The sequence below is a fragment of the Nothoprocta perdicaria genome, unplaced genomic scaffold (genome assembly GCF_003342845.1).
Source record: "Nothoprocta perdicaria isolate Ctin4 unplaced genomic scaffold, notPer1 scaffold_22, whole genome shotgun sequence".
Classification (NCBI taxonomy): Eukaryota; Metazoa; Chordata; class Aves; order Tinamiformes; family Tinamidae; genus Nothoprocta; species Nothoprocta perdicaria.
This window is the reverse complement of record NW_020455415.1, coordinates 61,191-89,085: the sequence shown is the minus strand read 5'-3', so window position 1 is coordinate 89,085 and position 27,895 is coordinate 61,191. Positions and strand designations below refer to the sequence as shown.

The window sequence follows — 27,895 nt, the reverse complement described above, 5'->3', positions numbered from 1 at the left end:
AATGAGGTGGGAAAAACGCTGGAGTTTGTAAAAGTGGAAAGCGAAAAGATGCCTTTGCACTAGGAGCACTGGAATTTGCAGCCGGTTCTCCCGTCTGATCTCCTGCTAATTGTGTGGCTGCAGGGATGCATCGGAGCAGCCCAGCTGGGACAGGGGCCTTTGACAGGGGTGCTGCTGAGGTAGAATTGCTACCATTCGGTTGCTTTGTCAGTCATGTTTGCTAACTTGTGTGCTGCCCTCATGGAAAACTAGTTTTATATAAGAAATGAAAAGCTACCCTAAAAGCTACCCTTGGCACTCCAATGTGCAAAGCACTTTTGCAGGGTCTACAATTAGAATATGTTTTAGCTCTTAAGGCCTCAGCCCTAAAATGCAATAGGAAAAATGATGGGATGAGTCAGCAACTGCCTGGAAAACAACTGGTGCCAAGTAGGTGTCGAAGAAAAGGAGCTGCCAAGGAAGTGAGACAACTAATTCCCTGTATATGGATAAGCAAAGCAACCCTGAATTGGTAATTGAGTCACTTAATTGGTGAAGTGTCATGACTGGCAGAACTGCATGGTGGATGCAAGATAGCTGCTATATATAGTGCAATGTACCTTGAAAAGAACTTGCTGGAGAAAGCTGCAGGATATTGTCAGTGCTTTTGGCACTCAGCATAGCCAGTACCATAAAAGCACTCTTGGCCCTTTTACCTTCTTTAATGCAACAATGAACAACAAGACAGATTCAATGTATTTGAGAGTCAAGAGAAGTGAAACTGAGCTGGAGGGAAAGAATATACAACTGTGGGGAAAAACAAGTATATTTTATATATATATATATATATATATATTTATATATATATATATAAATGATTTGAGGAGGATATATCATTATAATGAGGATATAATGTATATATCCTCATTTGTGTGTATGTGTGTGTGTGTGTGTGTGTGTGTATACGCACACACATTTAAACAGGAACGTTTACCAAAGAGTCTCTTTCAAGAATCCTAATTAAATGTAAGTTGAGACTCTAGCCTGAGATTTAGAATAAGAGGTTTCCCTTGTTTAAATGAGTTATGTAAGCTGAAGTTAACCCACACCACTGCTTCAGAGAGGCATTTCTCACCTCAGCAAGCAGGGGTAAGTGTTCCATGAAGACAGGAAAATGTCAGTGATTATACTCTATGTGTTGGGCCTGTGCACATATTAATGTCTGTTTTATAATTGAATTTTGCTCCTGTCCTGATCTTTTCTTTCTGCGATTTTGGATAGGCTCATCTCCCTATCTATCTTGTTTATAATCACCGTATGTTTTCCTTTGATGCAGCCTGCTAGCGACCCTGCTATCCCGGTCATTAAACTGTTATTTACAGACCTCTTCATTGCTAACATCTTCTGCAGCTGCTAATGAGGTTCCCCTTTGCCCTGCGCTGCTGCCTTGCCCGTGCCCTAGGCCATTCATGCAACAGCAGAGGAGCAGTGTGTGCCTGGTGTCCTGCCAGGAGAGCAGTAAGACGGGGAAATACAGCGCGTTCTACAGCAGCTGTAAGATGCCACCAAACTTGCAAAGTATTAGGGCAACATATGTTGGCTGGCTGGCCTGGAGGAATCAGTGTATGAAGTGTGGTGGAAGGGAACTCTGTAAAAATTCAGAAGCTTTGATGAGATTACCCACTCGACCTCAATAGGAGAAAAAGAGGAAGAGAAAAGAAGACAGAAGTCAGAGAATAATTCAGCCTTATGTAATAGGTCACACCCTCCTAAAAAAACGTACCCACTTTAAATAGTAAAGTTTACTGGATACTCCAGGACACTGAATCTCTCAGGGAATCTGAGAGAAGCTGCATGATCACAGAAGATGCAGTTCTGCTGCTACTTTGATTTTGTAATATTTGAAATTACCAAAAGCTGGTCTGGAGGCTCCTTACTACAGTGTGCCCTTTTGTTCACTTGTTACCAAGGGACAGAACTGAGCCCCTGTTCTGCTAACTGAATTATTAGTAAACTGTAAAAGGAAACTAAAGCAGCTGTTTCAGCTTCAGGGCAGTGCTGAGCGAGCTACACCCATGGCAGCATTTCAAAGAAAAAGAGCTACATTTGAATTTCAAAGCCCTGCTGTCATCATATATCTCACAATATGCCTCCTGTGGCCCAGTAATCTGTTTGCAGTACTTTAATTTTCTATTGGAAGGCACGACTGGGAGATGCTTAATTCTTCCGGTTTTGTGTTTCCATAATAGAGGCACACAAGGAAAGGGGAGTGTTGAAGAAAAAGCCATTCGTCCATATCTCAGTCAAGGCGTGAGACTGAAATACCAAAAGGGGAAAGAAAGAAAGAAAGAAAGAAAGAAAGAAAGAAAGAAAGAAAGAAAGAAAGAAAGAAAGAAAGAAAGAAAGAAAGAAAGAAAGAAAGAAANAAAGAAAGAAAGAAAGAAAGAAAGAAAGAAAGAAAGAAAGAAAGAAAGAAAGAAAGAAAGAAAGAAAGAAAGAAAGAAAGAAAGAAAGAAAGAAAAGGAATGAAAGATGAAGAGCAGCTTCATATGAAAATACAGAAGAAAAAAAGCAGCAGTGTATTTTGAGTATATGTGAAAAAGCTGGCAAAAGAGTGCATTTTGCCTGATTATAACATTTTAAATGTAAAACATTTAAAAACATTTTTGAAGGAAGATTTTAGGTTCTTTTTCGGTCCCCAATTCATTTTCATCAACAATACAATTTTAATAAACTGGCTTCAGATGCACCGCAAGCTGTGTCAGACAGTCCAGAGCGGTGAGGACTGAACCGTACAATGTTTACTCGCAGGAGTAACTTCAGCTTTACACACACCGTCCCACTGAGGTCAGTTAGATTAGAGTTTCTTTTGCAAGGAGCAGCTGGAAGTTCAGGCCGTGCCTCTGCTTTTGCCTTGTGCTCCAAGCACCGCTGAGGTGGTGCGTTATTTAGGCGGCCGCGGAGGCCATGTGGGCTGCGGCCTAGCTGTCCCGCCCGGTTTTGCAGAGGGGAAGCCAGGCATAAAGCGCCTCGCTTTCGGGAAACGAACAACCCCCAGTAACTGGGGAGGGGAGACCCTGTCGTGATTGCGCTGTGGAAGGGCATTTCAAATGCTGCACAAAAGATGAATTTGTTGGTTCAGTAGTTTGTACTTCACGGCGAGCTATTAAATGTTAAATACACGGACAGAGTTGTGCACTGAAAGGCGTAATTTATATCCTTTTACCATGCCCTTTGCTTGTTAATATCACATTTCACATCAAAACTTAGTTTTTAGTTAGAGCCCATTAGTGATCACATTGAACATAAGGAAAAGCATTAGCTGTCAGATCCCTTTCATGAAAGGGATAATCTGTAGCTGAGAAATCTGTTCCCCACAGCCGCAAGAGCCGGGGTTAAATCTACTGGACTCTGATGCCCCCAGGAATTTGGTGATGAGGAGGAGGGAGCTGCCAGGACAGACATTTAGACAGCACTTCTGCTGCCATTATGTTGGAGCTGTACATCTGTCCAGAGCTGGTGCAGATACCAAAACTTCTGATAAATGCACTTTGATAACTTGATCAAACTTGATAAAATTTGGTTTTATGTATTCTGCATAAGGTAGCCAGCCAGTGATCGCTAGTGCACAGAAGAGAGAGAGGCTGCAGGTAATATTTTGCTGTCCCTTTTGGAGTGAATAGTAGTGTTAACATCAGAAAACTGCCCGGGAGCAAGATGGGAATGGTCTGAGGAAAATATTCCGCTGTGGAGTAAGTTAGGTTAGCAGAAGAAGGAAAAGGACATCTTTTTCCATGTCCCGTTTCTTCCAAAATTAAGCCTGGCAGCTATCTGTAAGGAGCAGAGTAAGGCAAAGGTGGATCGTCTTGCTAAGACTCCTTTCTAGTGCTTAGTTTCCACCTTGGTTTTAGCATGTAGTTTCTGAAGCGTGTCTGCTGCCCTGTACCGCTGCCCACCCTTGCTGTTTCCCTGTCTGTTTTTGTCCTGTCTCTGCCAGCTCAGAACTTCCACAGCTTCTCTGCATGTATATATTTTTTGCTAGTAAATGCATAGCGGTAAAGGTTACCTCTGATTTGAAGGTAAGAATTGCTGAGGGGGGTGCAGGCATGTAAGGATACTCAAAAATGAGTTATTCTGTGTTTTTTTCCCCCCAAATAGAAATTCTTTTCCTTTTTTTCCTTTTTTTTTTTTGTTGATTTAGGTAAGACATGTCAAGATATTTATGCATGTATTCTCACTGATATGTGGAAAAGTAGTCAAGTAATTTTGTTCTTCTCTCTCGCAGCTTGTTTCTAGTTAGTGGGAGACTAGTGCATCTGCAGATGACATCAGCATTTTCACTCTAGAACAGAAGCATTTAGTACTTATACATCCTAAAAATCATGACTAATTTCCTATCTTAAATATTTTCTAGCAAAAAAAAAAAAAAAAAGCCAAGATATTTTTCTTAGAAATCAGGCTGAAGATTGTATTATTTCTTTGGACCAGTTATAAATGTTGTATATTGTGTCATCAGGTGAAACGTGTTCTGGTGTCACTGAATGTGCAGAAATATACATTGAACAGCAATTACAATTGGTCAAGAAAATGAAATAATTCATCGGAACATGAAAATAATAAATCCAACAAAATCTGTTGTTTTCCCTTCCAGTTTCAAGTATAGTGCTGTATTTTAACCATATCTGCTCAGAAAGCATTTTTCTACATTTTTCTCCAGAGAAAGGGATGGTACCACAATTGGCTGTTTAAACATGCTAACAGGGGTGATTGCTTGGGCCAAGGTTCATGAGGAAGAACGTGACTCTGGAGGAGAACAGACACTATTCATAGTGCTGATGACTAACGGTGACAAAAGTGTCTGATGAAAAGCTGCACCTTCTCCCTGCTGGAGAAGTAAAGGACTTGGGTGATAAAAAATGTGACTTTTTGGGCCGGGCCATGCAAAATGAGGTGTAGCACATGGTGTCTGTAGGTGCTGTTTGTGAGGCACAAGGAGAACAAGATGTGTCTGAAAGTCTGTGATAGACCCCAGTCTCACCAGGCAGCTTTCTAATATTACTGCTCTTCAAGATGAGAATAGCTACGCTGGCCTAGTGCAAACACTGATTAACCCCCTGCTTTTCTCAGGGATTTTTCTGCCCTTTAAGAACCCACAGATACTTTCCTCAAAATAGACATCTGCTACTTTTCCTTCAAAGGACTCAGGAGCAGTATGTATTTTTCTTCTATAAATGCAGCAGTGGGGAGAGAAGATTTTCCCCTACTTTTTCTATAGTAATGTAATGGTTAGGGCTTTTTTTTTTTTTTTTTTTTTTTTTTTTTTTTTTTAAGAGTTCCAGTTTCACTTCGGCAGGAGAAGACTGAGCTAATTAATGGCTTCCATTTCCCTGAAAGGAGCAGCCTTGTATAAGTTCTTACATATGGGAGTGTGTGCGAGGACTGTATTCTGTGCAGCCATTAAGAGTATGTCAGCATATAGAAAATTATTCAGGACTCAGTGGGCAAGAAAGGGAAGCCTAAACAAGAGGGCATGAGCTGCACAGGGGCTAAAGCAGCCACCTGTGGCTTTTGGAGGGAATGGTTGTAAAGGGATTTCCATGTAGCAGGATTTGTAGGCAGGAACCGAGCACACAGTGCAGAGGAGCGGCCGGCCCGCCAGGCTGCTCGTGTCCTCCATCTACTTTCAGGCTATGAATCGTTCAATGCAAATGGCCTGTAAATGGCATAGAGGCATATACAGAACACAGAGCACAATAGGAAGTAAAGCAAAAGGGAATAATAAACCACTAGCAACCCAGGAGTCCAGAAAAAAAAATAGTAATAAAAGCTAAGCATTTAAACTTCTAGTAGTTACTTCTTTTTTCTGTTTTTTCCCTTTTCAAGTTTTTAGTTTTGTTTTATTTGAACTAAGATGGAAAGAATAACACAATAATTAAAGCAGTATCTTTAAAACATCATCTTTGAGATAAGAGTAAAACAATAGAGTTGTAAAGCGATATTCTTGAAGCATCTCCTTAGGGATTAGTGTTGCTCTTTGTATGTAAAATAGCCATAAATTTGAACCAAGATGGAAATATCCTTAAGAAGAATCTCAGAACTGCAGTCCCTTTCTTCCAGTGTCTTATCTCCTATAGGATTCAGTAGTAGATATCTCAAAAAAAAGAGAAAATATGGGAATAATTTCTCTGTTCTTCTAAATATAGATTTACTGTCTGAAGCATAAGGAGTTATCATTTATTTTATATTAGCATACTGATTTTATTACCATTTTTCAATATTGATAATGCATTCATGAAATAGTATTTTAATATTTACTTAAAAAATAAATACTGTTTTTTCTCTATTACCTCTGTTGTATCAAAACTGACAGCTAATATTTTTCAGAACTACCTCAGAATTTTATTTTCTGTTATTCCCTTAACTCCCTCAGGATGCAGCTGGGCTGTTACAGAACAGCTGAGGAAATGACATTGTTTAATACCTACTCAAAGGAAAGGGTGCCACCTACTGAAATACTGTCAATTCTCTCAGAGACGTCCTTCGTTTCTTAATTTTGTGCTAAAGAATTAAGCTGATGACTTTTATTTTACTCTGAGCCAGTCTTAACTGAGTAAGACTTTTTATATTTGCAAAAATACTTATGTGTATAAAAACGTCTTTGAAAAGCTGAAACCTGCCCGTGCTCTTTCACGTTTCTTCTTTTCACAAGTGCAAAACAAGGAATCCAAAGCAAGTTAAACAAAACAACCTGATTCTTCTTTTTTTCTTTTTCTTTTTTGTTTTTAACACCCACAGTTGCCCCAGAAGATCCTAGCAGGAAGGTAGACGGAGACACGATTATTTTCTCAGACGTGCAAGAAAGGTCAAGTGCTGTCTATCAGTGCAATGCTTCTAATGAGTATGGGTATCTTCTGGCAAATGCATTTGTGAATGTTTTGGGTAAGAGACAAATGTTGCAGTCTTCTTCACAGTATTCAGTTGTTTCCTGCTAATACAGAGATTGCATGCCCAAACCAACCTTGGAGTTTTATTAAGTGGGAATGGACATCTTTCCTGAGCACCGAAAATGCTGTTTTTAACACATGCTCTTCACAAAAAAACAAATACCTTGTTCTTTCTAAAACAGTCATGGAACCTGGAGGAAACTTAGAAGAAATTTTACCCCTGTTCTTTGTTTATGTAAATCAAGCAAATCTATATATATAACAAGTTGGGCAGCAATTTTAGCTTTAAATATGCTTTGGTTTACTTTAATTGTTTGCTGGTTTTTTGATCGGTTATATAACTGTTCCATCTAAAAATTGTAGTTTAAAACACACTGTGTTCCTTCTGCAAAGATACCTCCCTCAGATAAGCTTTGAAAAGGACTCAGATAAATTCCATCATAGAAAAGATTTTGTATATTCCTATTGCAAGGCAGTGTGATTATGTGTTTGTCTTAAAAGCCTCCAAGAATGTGTTCCTAGGTAGGAGATATTGTGAATTCTCTTTTTTTCTCTGAAATTAAAAAAATTACTAGCAAAATTGTAGGCAGAATGACCTCTAAAGATTCTCTAAAGGAATAGCAGATCCTTTAATTGAGGGTCACTGTCTTTTAAAGGAAAGACTCCCTTCTGAATCCAAAATGCTCTTCAAAAAAGCGAGTGTTTCACGACGTTAACATGCTAACTTCTTTCTGCTGAGATCAGTCTGTTCCAACAATAAATTTCTTTGAAAATAGGTTCTGATAAAAATTCTCCAAATGAAATGGTTTGTTTTGTTGCCCATCACAATTAATTGTAATCTTACTTTGCTTATCTGTTTGTTTGTTTCTACAAGAAAATTCTCCTGTATTAAAATTTCATTAGGCTGCTGGCAGCAGAACATATCTGGACTGGAATGAAACCAGAAATCACTTCAGAGAAAATGTTTATGTGTAACGTTCTTTAGGCTATTCTTGATGTCTTAGTATTTTGCATTTTTGTCATTCTATCTATATGCAGATTGTCTTTTTCTTTTCAGCCGAGCCGCCAAGAATTCTAACTCCTGCTAATAAACTGTACCAAGTCATTGCAAATAATCCGGCGTTGCTGGACTGTGCTTATTTTGGTTCTCCTAAGCCTGAAATTGAATGGTAAGCCATTTTGTGTTAAAAATATGTACCAAAAAAAAGAAAAAAAAAGTAGAAATTATATCTATGAAAACAATCATTTAAAACCTTAGAGCTGTTTATTTAAAATTTCAAAAGGTTATTTTAAACATATAATGTTACGACAATTAATTAATTGTTTACAATTAACTACCCTACAGAGTCAAGTTTACTTTTCAGTAAGTGATTCTGTCTGTAGCACATATAGATTCTATGACAGTCCAAGTTTGTGTTTTCTGACAATAAAGTTTGCTAGAATTAAAGTATGCTGCTGGATAATGATACTGCTTTTAATGTATAGGTTTAAGGGAGTGAAAGGTAGCATCTTGCGCGGAAGTGAATATGTTTTCCATGAAAATGGAACCTTGGAAATTCCCGTGGCTCAGAAGGATAGCATTGGTACATACACGTGTGTAGCAAGGAATGAATTAGGAAAGATACAAAATGAGGTGCAGTTGCAAGTGAAAGGTAAGAAACGAATCACTTTACATCACAACTTAGTGCAGAATTTCAGGCTTTTAAAATATCTGATGATGATCTTAAATTTCAGATCCAACGATAATAATTAAACAGCCAGAATACAAAGTGATTCAAAGAGCTGGCCAAGTTTCATTTGAGTGTACAATAAAACATGATCCTACTTTAATACCAACAATAATATGGTTGAAAGACAATGGAGAGCTGCCAGATGATGAAAGGTACGAATAAAAACAATATATACATTTTTTTTCTATTTTCTTTCAGTTGCCTTTTTTAGGGTCTTTTCTGAAGGGCACATACTGAAGAAGACTAGTAAATATCATCACTATTGCATATTTGGTGACTAAAAGCCATATTTACTGTAAAGACAGTATTAGAACAGAATTCAAATAAAATTAGATGTAAAAATTTTAAGTGTGTGCATTGGTGATATATATCAATCGTAAAGAGAAAATTAGTGGTGTAAGAGGCCAAACAGGTGATGGAAGAAATATTTTGCTGTAGATCAGAGAAATTAAAAATACATTGAAGATAAGAACCCATGAGAAAGTGAGATAAATACTGTGGAAAGATGATTAATAGCAATACAGAAAAGGCTGACAGTGTCCCATAGCTTATGTTCATCTCTAGTTATTTGCAGAAATACATAGGTACAGGGGATTTGACAATATTTTTATTCTTATAAAAATACCAGTTATTGAAAAATCAGTGGCTGAATTTATTGTATTTACAGGTTTCTAGTTGGTAAAGACAACTTGACCATTATGAATGTAACTGATAAAGATGATGGAACATATACTTGCATAATTAATACCACTCTGGACAGTGTTTCAGCAAGTGCTGTGCTAACTGTTGTTGGTAAGAATACTCTAAAACTTTATAGTTGCAGAACTGTGTTTAATTCTGTTAAATTTGAAAACAGATCTGAAATGAAAAAAACACAAACTAGGTAGCTAGGTCAGGACAAAAGGAACTGCACCTCTTACATGTGCATCAGATTAGAAAACAAGAGCATTTTCTGCTCTCAAGTTCACCCCTGAATCAGCAATTTATAAAACGGTTCATATAACACATTCAGTTTCATGCTGTGTCAGTTTTTATTCATATCACAAATAACCTAACACAGGGGATCCAATATTGCAGAGTATTTGCACATAAGCGGGGTTCACAGGAACCTTGTTGGCTGCTAAATTCTGCTTCACGAAGACCGGGCGTGCTTCAGTGTAGGCTTTTTCAAGGTTTTCCTGTGTAAGTTAGTTCTCTCTGTTAAGTTTCTGTCATTGCAAGTGGCTGTAAGATGTGTTACTTGGCCCTTACTCACAATTTATAGGAGTCTTAAATAATCTGTGTGATTCTGACCTGATGAAATTAAGCTCAACCAAGGCTCAACCTAAAGTTTGCAGTCAAATACATCTGAATTTTTAAATTATGTTGTGATCTTATACCTATTCAGGAATGACATACATTAAACACCTGATATCTATTTACACACTTTTATAAAAGTGCTGCTGTTACTATATATTTTAATAAATAAATTGGATAAAATATTAAAGAATTATTTCTATCACTTTCAGTGAAAAAACACCAGTAAATTCAACCATATGCTTTAAATTACTTTTTTTCTCTATTAATTGTAGTCTTTAACTGCCTGCAATATTCTGTTTCTTTGGCTACTAACTGATTAAACCATTTATATTAATGTTCTTTTCAGCTGCTCCCCCAACTCCAGCTATCATTTACGGTAAACTAATGTACAATTCTCTTTCTACATGATCTGAAAGACGTTTTTCTCATTTGCCTGTTGCCAACTGCAGCATCTCTTTTCCCTCTTTCTTTTTTTCCCTCTGTGCTTGTGTGTTTATGTGTGGTATCATTCGGCTTTACCGACTGCTTCGTTTCTGGAGTACTAGACTCTGGAATCATAGGATCAAAGCTTTGTATTTTAGCGAATAATAGCAAAATAATTAGCAAAACAATTATTTTGAATTAAGGTTGATTGCAGTGTGTTTTTTTTTAATTCAGCACTGTAATGCAATTGGTTATATTAAAAATAAATAAATAGATCCAAAGTGTAAATTTACATCTTAGTTGAAAGCTCTTGCACCCTCCAAATTATTACATATTTTCCACTGCCTTCATAGAGAACTTTACAGGTATTGTTAAATTAAAGTTACTCTGTAGAAAAAAATATCTATTGGTCCATATAGTCTTTAAATTGATAGCATTTTTCTGAATTTGCATTGGTAGATATACCACAGTATGCCTATGGACACATGTATATAAGTTCTGACATGTCCAGTGGAAATACTAATGTGTATTTAAATGAAGCTACTCATTAGTCGTGATTTTGAGTAACGATTAATATAATGAATTATTTTCAGTAATTTGGAATGGAGATTTTCATCTTTATGTATGATATGGATGTGCATTAACAACAACTTTGATATTTCAGGGTTCTTAAATACAGCCAAAAAAATTTCCTTTGTGACTAGCAATTAGGTTTTTTGCACTGTATTTGTTTTGAACTCACATGCAAAATACCTGTAGCAATTCTGAGTCAGCTTTTTTAATGTCAGTGCGTATTTTCCGTATTTTATTAATTATTTTTAGTAGCAGTAGATTCACTAAACATGCATTTCATATTTCTTGGCTTTACATTGCAATTCAATCAGATGTAGGTAAAATCAAACCTGAATTCTCATTTTTAAAATTAGGATAAGTTAATAAGTTTCTGTATACATCAGTTCTTCTCCATTTCATAACAACTGCATGCTAATAATCATTAAATCATATATCCATAATGAAAGTAGTTCTGCATTGCAGTGTTTTGATTTGTATATAAGGATTGTTTTGAAGAAGAAACTACATATTCTGGTCTGAGAACTCCCTGTTTGTTTAATTTACAGCTCGGCCAAATCCACCCTTTGATTTGGAATTAACAGGTCAGCTTGAAAGAAGCATAGAGCTCTCATGGATACCAGGAGATGAAAACAACAGTCCAATTACAAGTATGTTTATCTGTATTTCACTACACGTGCCATTTATTTAGATAATAAGAAATTACTGAATATTGTCTACTGCGCAATCAAGCAGAAAGATTTGTTAGAGAGCTGTGTTTTTGACCCCAAAATCTGTGCTAGCCAACTGTTAACATAGCAGTCTACGCACATGTGGGCCCTTCTGACAGGACATGTCTTAAGAATACGTAGTGAGTAAACTAGATCAATGGATAAAAAGTTATTCCTGTGTACTTTCGAAGGAGAAAAAGACCTTCTGTTTGTTAGAGGTGATACTAGGTGAGGCTGTCTCATGTCAGAAGTTTACTGGAGTGAGATACTGTCTTACACTTACACAGTTGTTTTTAGTTACAGTACAATTGCAGTTGCTTTGTGGTTCAATGAGTGCCTGAAAGAAATTTGCTTCAAAAATAAGCCTCTTAACTGCTCCAGTTATCACTTCAAAATACAGACTCAAGGATAACACTTCACTATAAATGATCCCTTTACACAGATAACACAGTTCACATACTAGAATTTCTCTGAAAGCTCAGGTAGCAATTTTTTTCTCTATCTATCTGATATAGCTTGTTCTCCACAGTTGCAGGCAGCATGCCAGTTACAAGGGAAACAAAAAAACACTACTGATAACTTTGGTGGTGTTTGTTCTTGTTTTACCATTCATGTAGAATATATAACCTTTCAAAGAACAGTCTCATCGAAAAAGCATTGTATCCCCAAATGTTCATCTGTGAGCACTGAACAACTACTGTAACTTGGGCAGTAATTTGGAGGTGGTTGTCTCTCTCTCCTACCACTTACCAGGATTAAATTTTCCAGGGTGAAGCCCAGAAGCCTGTATTTACTTAAACAGCTTGGATCCTCGAATAGTTGAGGAGTGTTATTTCTAAATAATGCTGTCAGTTTTCTTCTAAAAGCAATTTCAAGAAACCCTTCATGATTTCCCTAGTAGTGCAACAAGAATATATTCTAAGGCATATTCTGGTTTCTTGTCCCTACTATAAATAAGATGGAGCAAAATTTTCAATACTTGGTTTAAAGTTCAAAAATCAAAACTTAATGTTATGTGAAAGATTCTCATAGTGTGCACCCCGTGCTTTTCTTTCCTATATCCTACTAACTCTTGTTAAGGCTTGCAGAACTTTTGTCACCTATACCTGAGAGAAGGAGTCTCTTTTGGCTCTTTCACAGCTGGAGAAAATGTTCTCTGTTATAGGTTGTCTTTTTGGGGTTCTACAAACCTACATATCCCTGAAGAGAGGTACACTGTAGGGGTGAAGCCCAAAGCCCTAACAGCAATCACAGTAAAGGGATTTGGTTACCCAAATTAAACCCCTTGGTTGAATTTGGAAGTACTGAAGACTGCATTCAAAAACTTCCCTCATGTATTGGTTATTGACTTTAAATAGTTTTTTTTACTTAACTAATTTTACTTGGGGAAACGGAACATTTAGATAATTTTAATATTGTATAGGAACTTTATTGTCAGCTTCATGCAATGAAGAGCAATATTCCTATCTGCTAGAAATTACTTTTACATAAAAAAATCCAGACTTGTCCCCTTTTCTTATTGTGATAGTTCACATGTTCCTATTACATTTAAATCTAGTATCTGAGAGAGAGTTCTTGTAATAGTGTGTTACCTGACAGTTAGACACACTAGTATGAATACTTAATAATAAAAATAAGAGTGTTTCTATCACATTTCTTTTTAGGCACTACTGCTGTGGTAGATTTTGTTTGTGGTAGATCCACGTGGTAGATTTTGTTTGAGCTCTCTGTTCTTGGATTTCAATTTCCACATTTAAGAAAAAGTTGATGAGGTTTTTCTATGCTGACTAACTCATTTAAAACTAGCCGTGCGTATCTCGGAATGTATTGAAAATTTGACATGAAAAAGCATCCAATTTTTGTTCATAGATTTTGTTATTGAGTATGAAGATGGCCTGCATGAACCAGGGGTATGGCATTACCAGACAGAGGTGCCTGGGTCTCAGACAATGGTACAGTTGAAGCTGTCTCCATACGTCAACTATTCATTCCGTGTGATAGCTGTCAATGAGATTGGTAGGAGCCAGCCAAGTGAACCATCTGAGCAATACCTGACAAAAGCTGCAAGTAAATAAGTATTCCCATTTGCAAATGATTGATTTATGCTTTGAATGGAATTGAATTTGCTTGGAACACACATGGAAGTCATCCTTTTCACATGTAAATATTTAATTTTTAGACCCTGACGAAAATCCTTCTAATGTACAAGGGATAGGCTCAGAACCTGATAATTTGGTGATAACATGGGAGGTAAGTTTGGGTTTGGATTGTTTTGCTTTGCTTTTAAGTCTGTGAGTAGCATTTTTTAGTGAAAAAAAATAATACTGTAGCTGTGAATACCCCTTGGTAAGCTATATTTGTTTCTTGGTGGAAATATCTTTGAAAAAGAATAAAAATAGGAGATTTCCCTTTGTTTGCTGCCTGTGTAGAAAATCTTGAATGTGTAAATTATGGTTTATTTTAGGTATATTTTATTTTTAGAATGAACAACTTTTGTGATATACTAAATTATTGTGCATTCTTCTGCTACAGACCCTATGTCTGGGCCTTGTCCTTACCATCCTGACAGGAGCTCATGAGGGTCAAATAAAACCTGTTTCCCATCCCAGGCAAGAAACCATCTCTAGGGAACATGGTTTATATGAAGTTGGTGTAGGTCTGTATCTCCTTCTTTAACTTCTGGAGAGATATTTGGAAACAAAATATTTATACAAAAATGATACTGTATAGTTGCCTGGTGATTAGCTGGTCAAAGCTACTCTGCAGCGTTCTTTTTCCTAGGGAATGAAATGGTACTGAATTGTATTCATATCAAGATTAAATAGCATAGCTGGGTGGTTTCAACAGTGTTTCTTGGTCACAGAATGTAGTGATGTATTTCCACCAAAATTGTGAAAGAGGTTTCTTTTGTGACCTTAGACTTTTAATGCTTAAACGTTCCTTTAAAACAATTTTCATTTATTCTTTTCATTTCAGTCTTTAAAAGGTTTTCAGTCTAATGGACCAGGGCTTCAGTACAAAGTCAGCTGGCGTCAGAAAGATTTTGATGATGAATGGACTTCTGTTATAGTGGCAAATGTATCTAAGTATATTGTGTCTGGTACACCAACTTTTGTTCCCTATGAGATAAAAGTACAGGCTTTAAATGACTTGGGATATGCTCCAGAGCCTCAAGAGGTGATTGGACATTCGGGGGAAGACTGTAAGTTTCCTAGTTTGAATCTATTTTATTAAACAAAAAAGCTAAATACAGAACCTATATGCAATTTTAAAATATTGAAGTATTTTAAAAATGGATTATAGAAATATTGGAAATGAGGGATCATACCTACTTTTAAAATGAAATTGAAATAATTTGAAGATATGAAACACTGCAGTATTAATCCTGAGGTCAACTGTTTAACAAACAGGACTAAAATTTATATCTACTTGAATGAAATGCAAAGAGCCTTTCTGAGAAAGTATACTCATATGGTGTCAAATTCTAACTCCATGTTTGTTGCTTCCTTTCCACACAGTGCCAATGGTTGCTCCAGGCAATGTGCAGGTTCACGTCCTTAACAGCACATTAGCAAAGGTACATTGGGACCCAGTTCCACTAAAAACTGTCCGAGGACACCTTCAAGGGTACAAGGTAGGTATAACCAGAAACTTTATATTGCCATTTATCAAAATAGATCACTCTAATAGATGAAATTGTGCCCATATTGACATAACTGATACCTAGGAGAATTCTACTTGACTTCCTATGAGGTGATGGATTTTAACCTCCAAGAGCAACAGCATTGCTAAAACTCATTTAAAATTCTGCATATTCTGCAGTATTAGTCTTCTATGATATTGTTATTGAAGAAAAAAGGATGTGCCTACAGTTAATCTGGAAGATATTATATACATACAATATCTCTCTATATAATATCAGAAGATATAGCTATGTATATGATATATGGTATATTATATAGATATTATATTTAAAATTATGATAGTATTTTAGATCTTTTTCCCAAAAGACATATAGAGGATGAGGAATCCATTCTGAGTCTAATGCTATTGAATATTAAGAATATTCATCTTTTGCCATTTATGATTAACCTTATCTTTAACTGCGACTAACTAGCCATGTGCTGGCTGCTGCTGGATGTTTTGTCTTTTGAAGACCAGGAAAAAGCTCAGTTTAAAAGAGGGAAAAATACAGAAAACTTGGGCATGTATGTTTATTTGAAAGCAGTTTAGTGTAAGTTAACGTGCAGTTAGGTTGAGTCTGAACTTGAGCACATAATGTCTGGCTACGAAATGAGCGTGAGCTCCAGTGTGTGTACGGCACTGATCTGGCACCAAGTATCGCCCTGAGAGATGCTTGACACCAGTGCTGAGAGCTGACATGGCTGTTTGTAGTTAGCAGGGTGCTCTGCCCTAGATCATAAACCCTGCAGAGGAAAAGGTCTTGTTAGATCTGTTAGATTATTGGGTCAACCTCGTGTTGCATGTGCAAACAGCAACCAAAAGAACATATACTATGCAAGGATCAAAGAATTTGAGTTTAGTGAAATTAATGGTGATTTTAATCCATTTATAGCAGTGCTAATGCCCGTAATCCAAAACACCACGTTTCTGTTAAAGATAATTAATAGTACAGAGGAGAGAAAAAAAGAAAAAAAGCATGAGACACACAAGCAGAAGGCCTAAATGTAACCAGGAGTTTACCCTCTTACATTACTTTGCCAGTTTTAGTGTATAACCACATGTTCATAAATACACAAAGAATTGTCCAGTGAAAAATGAATGGTGATGTATCTGAGAGTGACATTTCTAGGTATAACACAAGTCTTTTTAGAGACAACTGCTAACATCTTTCCAAAATCTACAGTAGGAATACTGACTGGTAAAGAGAGGGTAGTCAAGGAGGTTGCAGTGATACCTGTGAGTTTCTAAGAAACTGAATCATCTTCACGTTTAAGAATGTCACTTGGCTTCCACATCACAGGGACTATATCTGCGTGGCCAGGTGTGTGCCATCTACTTACATAACAAGGTGGCAGAGTGAAGGTTGCTCTAGAATAGCTGTGTAGACACCATAGAGCAAGAACAGACAGCCTGAGCAAACCCTACCTTTCAGGTGCACTTGCTTAATAGTAGAACTGTCAGGTACAATTTCTTCAAACCAGAAATCTTATCAGACTGACTTTGATCATAAGCAGATCGGACAAGTGCTAATTTTCATCCAGTCATTTAAACTTAACTGTTACTGGACAAGGTCTGTTTTTGGAGTTGCAAAGGTCTATGCTGCTTTTACCTGCTTTTTGCTGCTTATTAAAATTTCTATTGTTCCTGGATATAATTCATGGATATTTATGGTGTTTTTAATATGCACAGTTGAAACTCCTCCATTCTCATGCAAGTTTTCTTTCGTCCTTAGGTTTACTACTGGAAAGTGCAGAGTCTATCCAGAAGGAATAGGAGACACGTAGAAAAAAAGATCCTGACTTTCAGGGGAAACAAGACTTTTGGAATGTTACCTGGACTGGAGCCCTATAGTTCTTACAAGCTAAATGTTAGAGTTGTTAATGGTAAAGGAGAAGGACCAGCAAGCCCAGACAAAGAATTTAGGACCCCTGAAGGAGGTATGAAATGAGAAAGCTAGAGAGTCAACGTGTGTGATATATTCAGAAACAGAATGTAACTGCTGATCTGCATCTTAGAAATCATAAAATGATAGTCTTAATGTAGTCATCTTATTAATAATTAATAGTATTTGCATTGTTTTGTGTTTACTATATATTCTTCTTGTAAGTTCCCAGCTCACCTTCCTTTTTGAAGATTACTGACCCAACATTGGACTCTCTAACTCTGGAGTGGGGTTCACCTACTCATCCAAATGGTATTTTGACAGCATATATACTGAAGTTTCAGCCAAGTAAGTTAATAATAAATCTATAAATCTGCCTTGAACTGTAGGCCTACGGCATAATAATCCATTTAAGAAGAAATCATATTAAATTTGTCATGTGCAAAAGGTTTTGTACTTCTGTAAATTACATTATAGAGTTAAGATTAAGGAAAAGATTAAGGATTAGGTTATCCTTTTTAGAAAACCTCACAGGCTCATGTACATGTTTGGAATATTTCTATTTCTTTAAACCATACTTCGCATTAAAAATGGAAGTAAAGTCCTGCATATAGTTGACACCTAAGAAGCAAGATGCACTCACTAGTAAAGCTTGACTTCTGGCTGCAAAGAAAACACCGTTATAACTAGAACAAAATACATTCCATTCTATTGCTGTCTGCTTCTCCAGTTTTCATAATGTTTTAATTTTCAAGTCAAAAAATAATAAAGAAGGTCAAGAATCCTCAATCACAGGGTCATTTGTTGATGGCAAAAATGTATTAGCTTTTAATTAAAATTAAATTATTCTAAATTATTTCTGTTCAGCTAATCATTTTGGTAGAATCTACATGCTACTATTTAATTGCCCTGCCCAGGGTGTCGTCAGCAGTGACAGCTGAAATCATGAGTCTTCTGTACATGGCAGCATGTTCTTTTCCCACTTAGCAGCTTCCTCTGTCTTCAGACAGAAATCACGTCAATACTTTTGTTAGAAAACATAACTTATTCTTGGTCAGTTACTTCAGAGCCATTAATTATCAGTGTTTCAGAAGTGCATTAGTTCATATGATTATATCTGGACCCGGTTATCTTGGATTCAGATGTCCAGTGTTGAACACTTGTGCTGTCATCTGTGTCCAAATTCTGACCTGTCCTGGGCCATTCTCTGCATATGTTTCCTACAAGAGTGGAACTTTTGAGCTTAAAACTTGTAGATGTTTCTTGTCTCTGTGTTAATTTTTTGCCCCTTGCATAGATCCTATTTACCCCATTTACATGACTTTCTTTGGAAATTGTAAATTATCATTTATATAATCTGAAATGAACAATGCAGCAAACAAAATCAAAATTTGAAGCATGATTAAACACAGTGGGTTTTTTTTTTTTATCTAACTAACTCTTTTTTTTCTTGTAATAACAGTTAACAACACACATGAATTAGGTCCCTTGGTAGAGATAAGAATTCCTGCCAACGAAAGCAGCTTGATATTAAAAAATTTAAATTACAGCACACGATACAAGTTTTACTTTAATGCACAAACATCAGTTGGATCAGGAAGTCCGATAACTGAGGAAGCAGTAACAATTATGGATGAAGGTAAGATGGGTATGTATAAAAAAAACCCAGTGAGTTTTAAAAAATTTCAATTTTATTGAAAATATTTCTACTTTTTGATATATTGAGTTCCTATTAAAAGTTTTTGTAGAGCTTTCTTAGCTTTAGTGTGCACTAATAAGTGATTTAAAATCTATTTTAAGAAAAGTTGTAGAAAGGTTTTCTACTGCAGTGTAAGCACAAAAGAGTTGTAAAGACACTTCATTTAATATGAACTTATAAGATCTAAGACTCTGCCTTTTCTGGGCTAGAATATATCCAGAAAAATTCAAAATTTGTTTCACGAAACTGTACATTTTAAGTGATTGGCCATCATTCACCTGTTCTGCTTCAATGACCTCTTCTGGTCACAGAGAAAACTCACAAAATGATGCAGCTTTATGGCTAGATGAGGAAATTATTTCTCTTTTGCAGTATACAGTAGCTTTTTTAAGTTCTAAAACTTTGCCACAGAGCCGTCAATGACTTGAAAAACTGCAGTATCAATTTTATCATCTAAGGCCTCCAGGAGCTGGTGACGTTGTATAATGTTTAAAGAATCTTAATTTTGGTGTTTGATTTTATCACTGTTGATTTTTACATTTGCAGCCACACCTGAGATTATGGTAGTTCTTTTTGAAGATGTTATTTATTTAAATATGAAAATTAAATAATAGTAATTTAAATCCAGGAGAAATTTGCAGAGTTTGCACTTCTCAATATTAAGGGTCTATTTTGTTACCATCTTTGCATTTTTTTTTATGGTTAGTAAGTTTGCAGCTTATTACAGTTGCCATAGGGGGGTTGATATGAAGCACAATTTCTCTAGCAGGGTATAAAGTTGTATGTGAACTTTGTTTATTTTAAACCACAAATCTTAACAAGCATGACAGTAAAATTTAATAAATGCATGTTTATTAACTTCTTGTCTTGTAATAGTCTGTCAGTGTTCAGCATAAGTGTATTGTTTCTAATTTATTTGAATTAGTACATTTTATTTAGTCTGCATGCTTTTATGGTTTATAATGAAATTAAATATGTATGTTCCCTTTGGTGTTGTATCTAATTATATAGTGTTCCTATTTTTATTTTCCTCCATTAAAGCTGGTATTCTCCGTCCTGCTGTAGGTGCAGGCAAAGGTAAAATAAAACTGCATGATTTGTTAATATGTGGATTTTTGCAGTGTTGCAAATGGGGAAGCTGCAGTGGTAAGGAGAGGAAATCTTAGACTACAGCATATTAATCAGTACTGACAGGAAACAATTGTGAAAAAAAATCCAAAATACTTATTAATACCTTTCATCTGTTTATTTTGCCACAAAGTTCCAAGGGAATTCATTAGCATTTTTCACTAAAATCTATTTTTTTTTCTCAAAATTTAATAGACATATATCACTGTCACAAGTAGTCAGAGTCAAGGTGCAGTAGCACTCATTAACATGGGTGGAAAAAAATGGCACTTTTAGAAAGGACACTTTATTGACTGCTTGTGCCATTCTTCTGTCTTTTTTTTTTTTTAAGAAGTAGGTGCGTTCTTGTTCTCACTGCTGATTAAAGCTGCCCATTTGATCACATTTATTTCATTTATAAGCCAACTGTGCATAGGAGGCAGATGACTGACAACACCCTCTGTGCACTTCCCAGATGCAGTATCAAACTGAACGCACTGGCAAATGATTTCCTGCTCTCTTTCTCAACTCTTGTGAGGGTGCACTTGAGAATTTCTCATTGATTGAAAGTTATTATTATCTTTCTTCTTGACTTTAGTATTATCCAGGCTTTTGTGATGCAGTTCTTTTGTCAAATTTAGTTTTCTTGATATGCTGCACACACTTGTTATGCATTTTGCTAACTTTATTGTTAGAAACAAAGCTATTCCTGAGAATTTCTAAGTAGTTACACACCAAAAAGCTGTCTTGATATGTAGGTGGCATTTTGCCACATAGGTGTCATTACCACCTGTAAAAATCCCTGTTTCAGATTCCCAGTCTTTAAAAATCTCAGTTCATATCTGTGCCTGAACGTATCCCATCTGACATTTCTACAAACTTGAAAGAAATGGTATAAATTTTGTTATACATATATTTCCCACTTATTTTGAATAATAGTATTTCAATAAATTCAAATATTTTTCATTAAAGCTTTCATTCACATAGGCAAAGTGCAACTATACATGTGTGCATATATATGTATATAGTTATGTATATATATAATATATAAATATATTTTGTACAAATTTAGACATGAATATAAGAACATTCTAATATCACAATATTATAAAATATTTCTCGTAAGGGTATGAGGTTGTGGATGTTTTTAATGATAAGTCTTTCTTACTGCTTTTTAATCAGCCCGTGTGTCCGGCAGGTCATCACAGACCAATCAAATTGGCTTGGAGCCTTGGACATTACAACAGAAACGAGAATTAATTTCTTATCATTTGTAGCTAGCTATAAAAAGTCATGCAAGGGAATTTCCATTTCACAAATGGAAATGTGAAACTGAGGTCTAATTATAGCTGTATCACAGTCCATAGTTAAAAGAAAGCATCTTATTTGTAAGATCATTTGGAGCAGCTTATGTTTCAGAGCTGTCAGTTTAGGTTCTCTGCTTCTAGGTAAACAGATGCCTTCTTTTGGTTCCATTCCATTTATGGTTTCAAAATTTCATATATTCCTTTAAGTATTTGTAACAGTAGGCAGAACAGAAGCAAAGCCATGACATCTGTTGGGACATCTGAGTTGCTTCACTTTTCTGAGGAATGTTCTCAGTGGTTACTCATGTCATTAAGATTAACTATTTCAGTACTGATCGGAGACTACCAGGAAGGAAAAGGAGGATCATATTACCAAGATCAAGTGCCAAATTGTTTGGTCCCATGAGTGGGTGGGTTTGGAAGGCAGAAATACTCAGCCCACATAGGAAGAAGTCATAGCCAGCAGGGACTTTTTCCTTCTCTGTCAAATGTAGCAGAGGGTTTGTAGTCAGTTCTTATTAACAACCAAAGCTAGACCAAACTGAATATGAAATTTAGATATTCACAACAATTACGTAATTATCAAAAACATCATCTTCTTTTTGAAGGGCTGGACTTACCAGAACAATGCAATTGTACCTTTTTTTTTTTACAATTTGAGATCTTTCATTCTGGAGGGTAAAAAGACAGTAGGATCCAGATTCTGAAAGCCAAAATTCAATCCAAATATATTTGGCAGACTATATTACATTTTCCTTTTGTCTTTTCTTGTGTATTTTTTCCATTTGAATTTATTTTCCACTATGCATAGGTATTTCAGGTGATTCTTTATGGTGTGTTTCTTTGTGAGTGTTTCTCCATTTGATACTACCCTTTCAATGTGTGCTTATCACTTATCTGCCATTCTTCATGAAGATCTAGTGAATCCTATGAAACCTGCTAAAGTTTAATCACTTTAGAGAGTATTGCTGTTTTTTTAAGCTAGATCTTGAAAGATAGTATAGGCTGCTGCTAAAATCTTGTCACATTTCATGTCATGTCTTGCTAAATTCTGTTCAATCTGCAGCCTCATTATAAGTGTGTTATTTGGAGGAATTGTATTCCTGAAAACATGTACAGTCAAATATAGAGAAGCCTAGGAATTAATTGAAAAAAAAAATAAAAAGAAGAAAAAAAAAAGAAAAAGAAAAACATTAGTTTGGATCTAGGTCTCTTTTTCAGCAATTGGCAAATGCTTGTATAACGTATCTCACCACCAAAATGAGACCACACTCAGAGATGGTGACTAATTTTTGCTTTGCATCACAGATGGTTAAAAGAGCTTGTTAAAAGAGCTTGCTCTTTTTTTTTTTAACTTTCTTTTTTTTTTAGAAAAATGAAAATTTATTAACAATCTAGTCCTAGCTTTTGTAGAATCAATCTTTGGTCAGTAATGCTGTGCAACACCATTGTATAGTTAAAAATCTAGACAGCATAGTGCTTTTCTGGTTAAAAACAAAAAGAACTTATCCCAGATACAAAGCTGATACTTGCACACTGAGAACGTTTTCCAGCTGACAATTGCACGTTGCATGTGTGAGGAATGATAGGAAAGATATCAAAGAAAGTAAAGGTTGTCTTTAATCGGGGTGTAATTGGTTTGAGAAGACAAGATAGATTTGCAACAGGCTTTAACTATTAACTGCTTCCACTTCAGGCTTTCATCACCTCAGGAGCCATCAACCATGTTGGGATATCATGTGTGTTCTTGTATTAGATGTGTCACAGCTCATGTTGCAAATTTGACACAGGAGGCACACTTAAAAACCAAACTTTCCAGGCCTGCTGGGAAAATCAGACCAATTAGTAGGGAAAAAAAAAAAAAACGATCATAAATTCATAACCTGTTCCTAAAAATAGGTGATGAATGCTGAACACATTCTTTGTTGTACAATCTTCAATAAGAAAATAATAGAAATTAAATTTGACCATTAAACAAAGATAACAGTACAACAGCTATTGGTAAGAATTAAATATAAGTATTTCTGGGAAACATAAAGAACTTTGCTTGAGAGGATTTGGAAACTAAGACAGCAGTAGAATTAAAAAAAATTTCAGAGCCAACTCATATACAAGTTGACAGGAGCAGACAGAAGTTTACTAGGTTTTTAATCTAGCAGACAACTGTTTAATCAGAGAAGACCCTGGAAATCTTAGTTAAAAGAAAAATGATGGAGATAAGATGCAATTTTTATCACGGGGATAGTAGTTTTGCTGGAACAATTTGTAGTTACTTGCTGGAATGACAGCAGGCAGTGTGAGCAGCTGTGTGTCCTGATGAGCCTTTCCTGCGAGATAAGGCGGCTTATCTCACCTGCAAGCGCCCGGGCTTGTAGAGGGAGCTGTTATATGGAGGTCTGGGGTCTTTCTGTGCAAGGGTTGCATTACGGCTAATAGCTTCTTAGCACTTCAGCACTGGTGCCAAATATCAGTCTCACTGTTCTGCTGTGATGCAGTGTTACAGTAATGAGGCACTTCCATTAAAAATAACATGCCTTGTTCTTTGAGGAATATCCCCTTTGTATGTGCACTGGACTACTAAAGTCTATTTTCAGCAATATTAGGCTGTTGGGAGATACGAGCATTGTGCCTCTTTATGTAAAATACTGCTGTTGAAAGAAAACGTTAATGGCACACTACCTTAAAATACAGAGCCTTATACATTCATGTGGTTTGCATCTTCTAAGTCAGAACACCAGCTTTCCAAATCTTTTACCACTACTGTTTTTTAAGATAAACTTTCATCAGCAAGATGAAACAGGATCATCACAAACTTAATCTATGTAAAATTAATTTTAGTATTTTTATTAGCTTTTTTCCTTGTCATAACTCAAAAAATTGTTTTGTTTCTTTAATCATCAGTTACATCAGCGGTGTAGTTATATGTGCCCGAGGTTTCTGACACTCAGATCAGTTTTTCGTAGCCTAATTTAATTAGCAGGTGCTTAATATTCTTTCTTTCTGAGAGAAGATTTAAACACTCTTAGCTGAGAATTCCAGTCTTTAAAATACAACTTTTAAAATGCTAGTGTTTTCTCAGTGGCATCACTCCGATCAATCACAAGGCCTTTTTTTTATATCTGAACTGTATGGAAACACAAAATAAGTATGAGTAAAAGTGACCCTTGAAAATCCTGGGTCAATAATTCTATATTTAAAGTTTATGTTACTGGAAAAACATCAATAGTAAATAAAAAGTGTTCTAGGCTTATCATCGTTTTCTCAATTTCCATGCTAGACTGGGTTTTGAGTTAATATTCTTATATTTGCTGCAGATACTGAAGCCTGAGCACTAAAAATAATCTCTGGAATAAATGGAGATTTGAAAGAAAGAGAAAAAATTCTTACCACACAAAGATTCGTAACATTAGTAACCCTGTTACTAATTAGTTTTAGAGTTACCCCATTTTAATTAATTTTCTGGAGCCAAGAAATAAAATTCTATGGCTAACTGACCCGTTCCTCCTCTGAATATGGTGTCTACCCAAAGAGCACTTGCTCTTCAAAGTGGTTTATGATTTCCATGTGAGAAGTAAAACATTAAAGGAGAGCATTTGATATCTTGGCTTTGAGGGAGCCGCAGATGGGCAGCAGAATGCTTATGGTGCAGTGAATCCCTGGGGTTAATGAAGCAAGTTTCGGGGCTGTTCTGTGATATTGCACACAAAATGCAGTTCATTTGCAAGTAGACGTGTATCATTTAGCCATTTCCTATCTGAGCACGTAAAACTGATTGATTCCTGCATGAACTTAGAGTGTGCATGTGTTATCCACTTAACAGGTAAGGTTTTACTGTGTTGTTTAAATGTTACTTTCCAATGTAAAGTGTTTTTATTCTTTATTTTTTCTTTCCTACTGTCTCTGATGATGAAGGATATTCAGAAACCCTTTTTGCAACCTCCCCAGTCATGCATATTGTCCGTCCAACATTCTATAAGGGTATTGTCTTCCTTTTTTATCATTACCAATATAGTAGGGACAAAATCCTATAAAGGACTTGCAGTTGAGAGCTTTGCAGTCCCTTCAGGCCCTTGGAATAAAGGGAGGACTGTACCTCCTTTTACCTCCGTTGTCTCCTACCATTTGCTATTACCCTAAGAATGTTTTCAGCTGTGTGTATTTTGCTTTGAGATGTATGAAAATAATGTTTTCTAGAATTTTGGCAATTAGGTTTTTTTAGATATTTGGCAATTCTGGTGAATTAGGGCATGCTCAGTACGCTACAGAGATTCTACTTTCTAATATCATAGTATAGTAACTGTTTATGATTCCATTACCATATATGCTAATTTACTCACTAATTTAACAAAACAGAAACAATAATGATGAATATACTATACTTTCCCTGACTATTAGCATGGTAGTTTTATACATATATATATATACACAGAGTCACAATTTCATATTCTGCTTTGTTTCTCTATTGTGTATTCAGTGCAACCACTTTATCCAAGGATCAGGAATGTTACAACAGCTGCTGCTGAGACCTATGCCAATATCAGTTGGGAGTATGAGGGACCAGATCATGCGAACTTTTATATTGAATATGGTGTAGCAGGCAGTAAGAAGTCATTTCATTAAATTATTCTAAGTGTTCAGAAATATTTTCCAATATTTTAGTGGTAAATGTGGTCCTAAATTGTTCCAGTATTTGTGACTTTTTTTTTAACTTTATTGATAGATACAAATAATTTTCTTTATAATAAACATCAATGTGTAGCAGCTATCCAATGCCTAGATAGAAAGTCAGTCTTTGTTCCTTTGTATTATTGTTTCAATTATTTTGAACATGAACTTCTAAAAACACAAATTGTTTTAAGTTGTTTATTATTCAGTGATTGATTACAATTATGAAAACATGAATAATTATTAATAAAACAGGATATAATTATTCTCTTAAATTATGTCCAATTCAGTAAAAAAAAAGCAAATTGAAACAATTACCAAGTTAAATTAAAAAATAAACTAACTTGCATACTTTTATTGAAGTAAAAATATAGTTTTCAATTTTTGATAATACCTTTTTTTTATTTTCTTCCTACTAATCATTAAAACATAAAAGGTTAGTTAATAAAATCAAGATGCTTCTACTCAAATACACCATCCTTCTAAAATCATGATTCAAGATGATCAGTCTGAGAATTGGAATATAAATACTTTTTTTTCTTGATTGTTCAAAGAAGAATCCGAGACTTTATCAGAAAAAGAGACAATACAATGTTGAGGAAATGGGATATGTTCAGATTTTGAAGCAGAACCTATCAACCAAAATAAATATTGACTCTACCTAATAATGAATAAATACTATCTAATTAAGCAATTAAAATCTATTTTCATGTTTACTATAATTGAAAATTAAATAAGGCTTTAATGAAAATAAATTAAAATAGTATTTCCATAGTACAATGGAACAAATGTTTAAAATAGTTCTTATAATTCATGTACGATGTCTTTTTGATATTGCATGCAATATATTATTCAGTGATGTAATTTTATAAGATTTTATTTTTGAAAGATTAGTTACTTTTTTCAGACAATTAATAGTTTAGTCAACTAACTCTTGATAGTATCTTGTCTAGATGCATTCAGTAATACATAGAAAATTAAAATTCCAATATGTTGTTTTCCTAAAATTTTTGTAGGCAAAGAAGATTGGAAAAAAGAAATTGTAAATGGTTCTCGGAGCTTCTTTGTGTTAAAGGGTTTAACACCAGGAACAGCGTATAAAGTCCGGGTTGGTGCTGAGGGCCTGTCTGGTTTTAAGAGTTCAGAGGATGTGTTTGAGACAGGTCCAGGTGAGGCAACTCTGTGTCCTAGTCGGAGCTGTGGTCGAGCAAGCGCTGCCGTACTGAACTAGTGCTAGCAAAGAGACGTTGTAGCTAACGCCTGTGTATGTTCTTTTATTAGAGCAATGTTCAGCTATTCAATGGTTTGCTAGAAATGCCAGCACATTCGTTACCGAGGTTAAGAATGTTTTCATCCTTTAGACTTGCTCTGCTTGTCTGTTACTCATAGGAGGAGTGGGATGCTCTCTGCTCACAGTCTATCTGTGTGCTCTGCACTGGAGATAAATTATTTCATTTACTTGCACTTTTAATGTATTTTTAATTAATATAATTAGACTGCTGTATTTAAATGATAGAAAAATCTAATCTAAAATTTGTGTCATCAGAAGTGCATTCAATTTTATGTTTTATGTTATCTTTGTAAAATACTGTAAAGGGATTGCTAGTTATAAATGCATTTTTTCCTGACATATACGGGTTTAACGTAAATTTTTGTTTCATAAACAGCCTTCTGTGAATCAGAAAGACTGATTTAAGTTCCTTATGTATAGTTTCTGAAGAAAAGTAATTCAACAGTCATTGAAAGAAAGGCTGCAGCAGTCATGTCTTCCTAAGTAAAGTCGTGATGTTTGTTTGTTGAAGAAAGGCCTTTATTGGAAGTTTCTTGATGTTATGCTGAATATGTTGTTGCCAACACAGCATGCTCTTGATTAGCTGTTGCCATTTGTTGTGTACT

At 35.5% G+C, this 27,895-nt stretch overlaps 1 protein-coding gene across 16 annotated transcripts in view; it reads left to right on the top strand.

Moving 5' to 3' along the window:
• NRCAM (neuronal cell adhesion molecule) overlaps positions 1-27,895 on the top strand; it is a 109,177-nt gene that overhangs the window by 64,065 nt on the left and 17,217 nt on the right. For 6 of the 16 annotated variants that reach the window (XM_026038927.1, XM_026038926.1, XM_026038925.1 and 3 more), the window contains 18 exons: positions 6,775-6,918; positions 7,981-8,092; positions 8,409-8,575; positions 8,658-8,805; positions 9,321-9,445; positions 10,299-10,328; positions 11,494-11,595; positions 13,525-13,722; positions 13,835-13,905; positions 14,632-14,857; positions 15,174-15,289; positions 17,072-17,276; positions 17,447-17,569; positions 18,684-18,860; positions 19,962-19,997; positions 25,247-25,312; positions 25,809-25,934; positions 27,016-27,168. In XM_026038927.1, coding sequence (XP_025894712.1) covers positions 6,775-6,918; positions 7,981-8,092; positions 8,409-8,575; positions 8,658-8,805; positions 9,321-9,445; positions 10,299-10,328; positions 11,494-11,595; positions 13,525-13,722; positions 13,835-13,905; positions 14,632-14,857; positions 15,174-15,289; positions 17,072-17,276; positions 17,447-17,569; positions 18,684-18,860; positions 19,962-19,997; positions 25,247-25,312; positions 25,809-25,934; positions 27,016-27,168 — 2,325 coding nt within the window. The remainder of the gene's footprint in view (positions 1-6,774; positions 6,919-7,980; positions 8,093-8,408; positions 8,576-8,657; positions 8,806-9,320; positions 9,446-10,298; positions 10,329-11,493; positions 11,596-13,524; positions 13,723-13,834; positions 13,906-14,631; positions 14,858-15,173; positions 15,290-17,071; positions 17,277-17,446; positions 17,570-18,683; positions 18,861-19,961; positions 19,998-25,246; positions 25,313-25,808; positions 25,935-27,015; positions 27,169-27,895) is intronic. The other 10 variants (XM_026038934.1, XM_026038932.1, XM_026038930.1 and 7 more) reach the window with 5 other exon arrangements.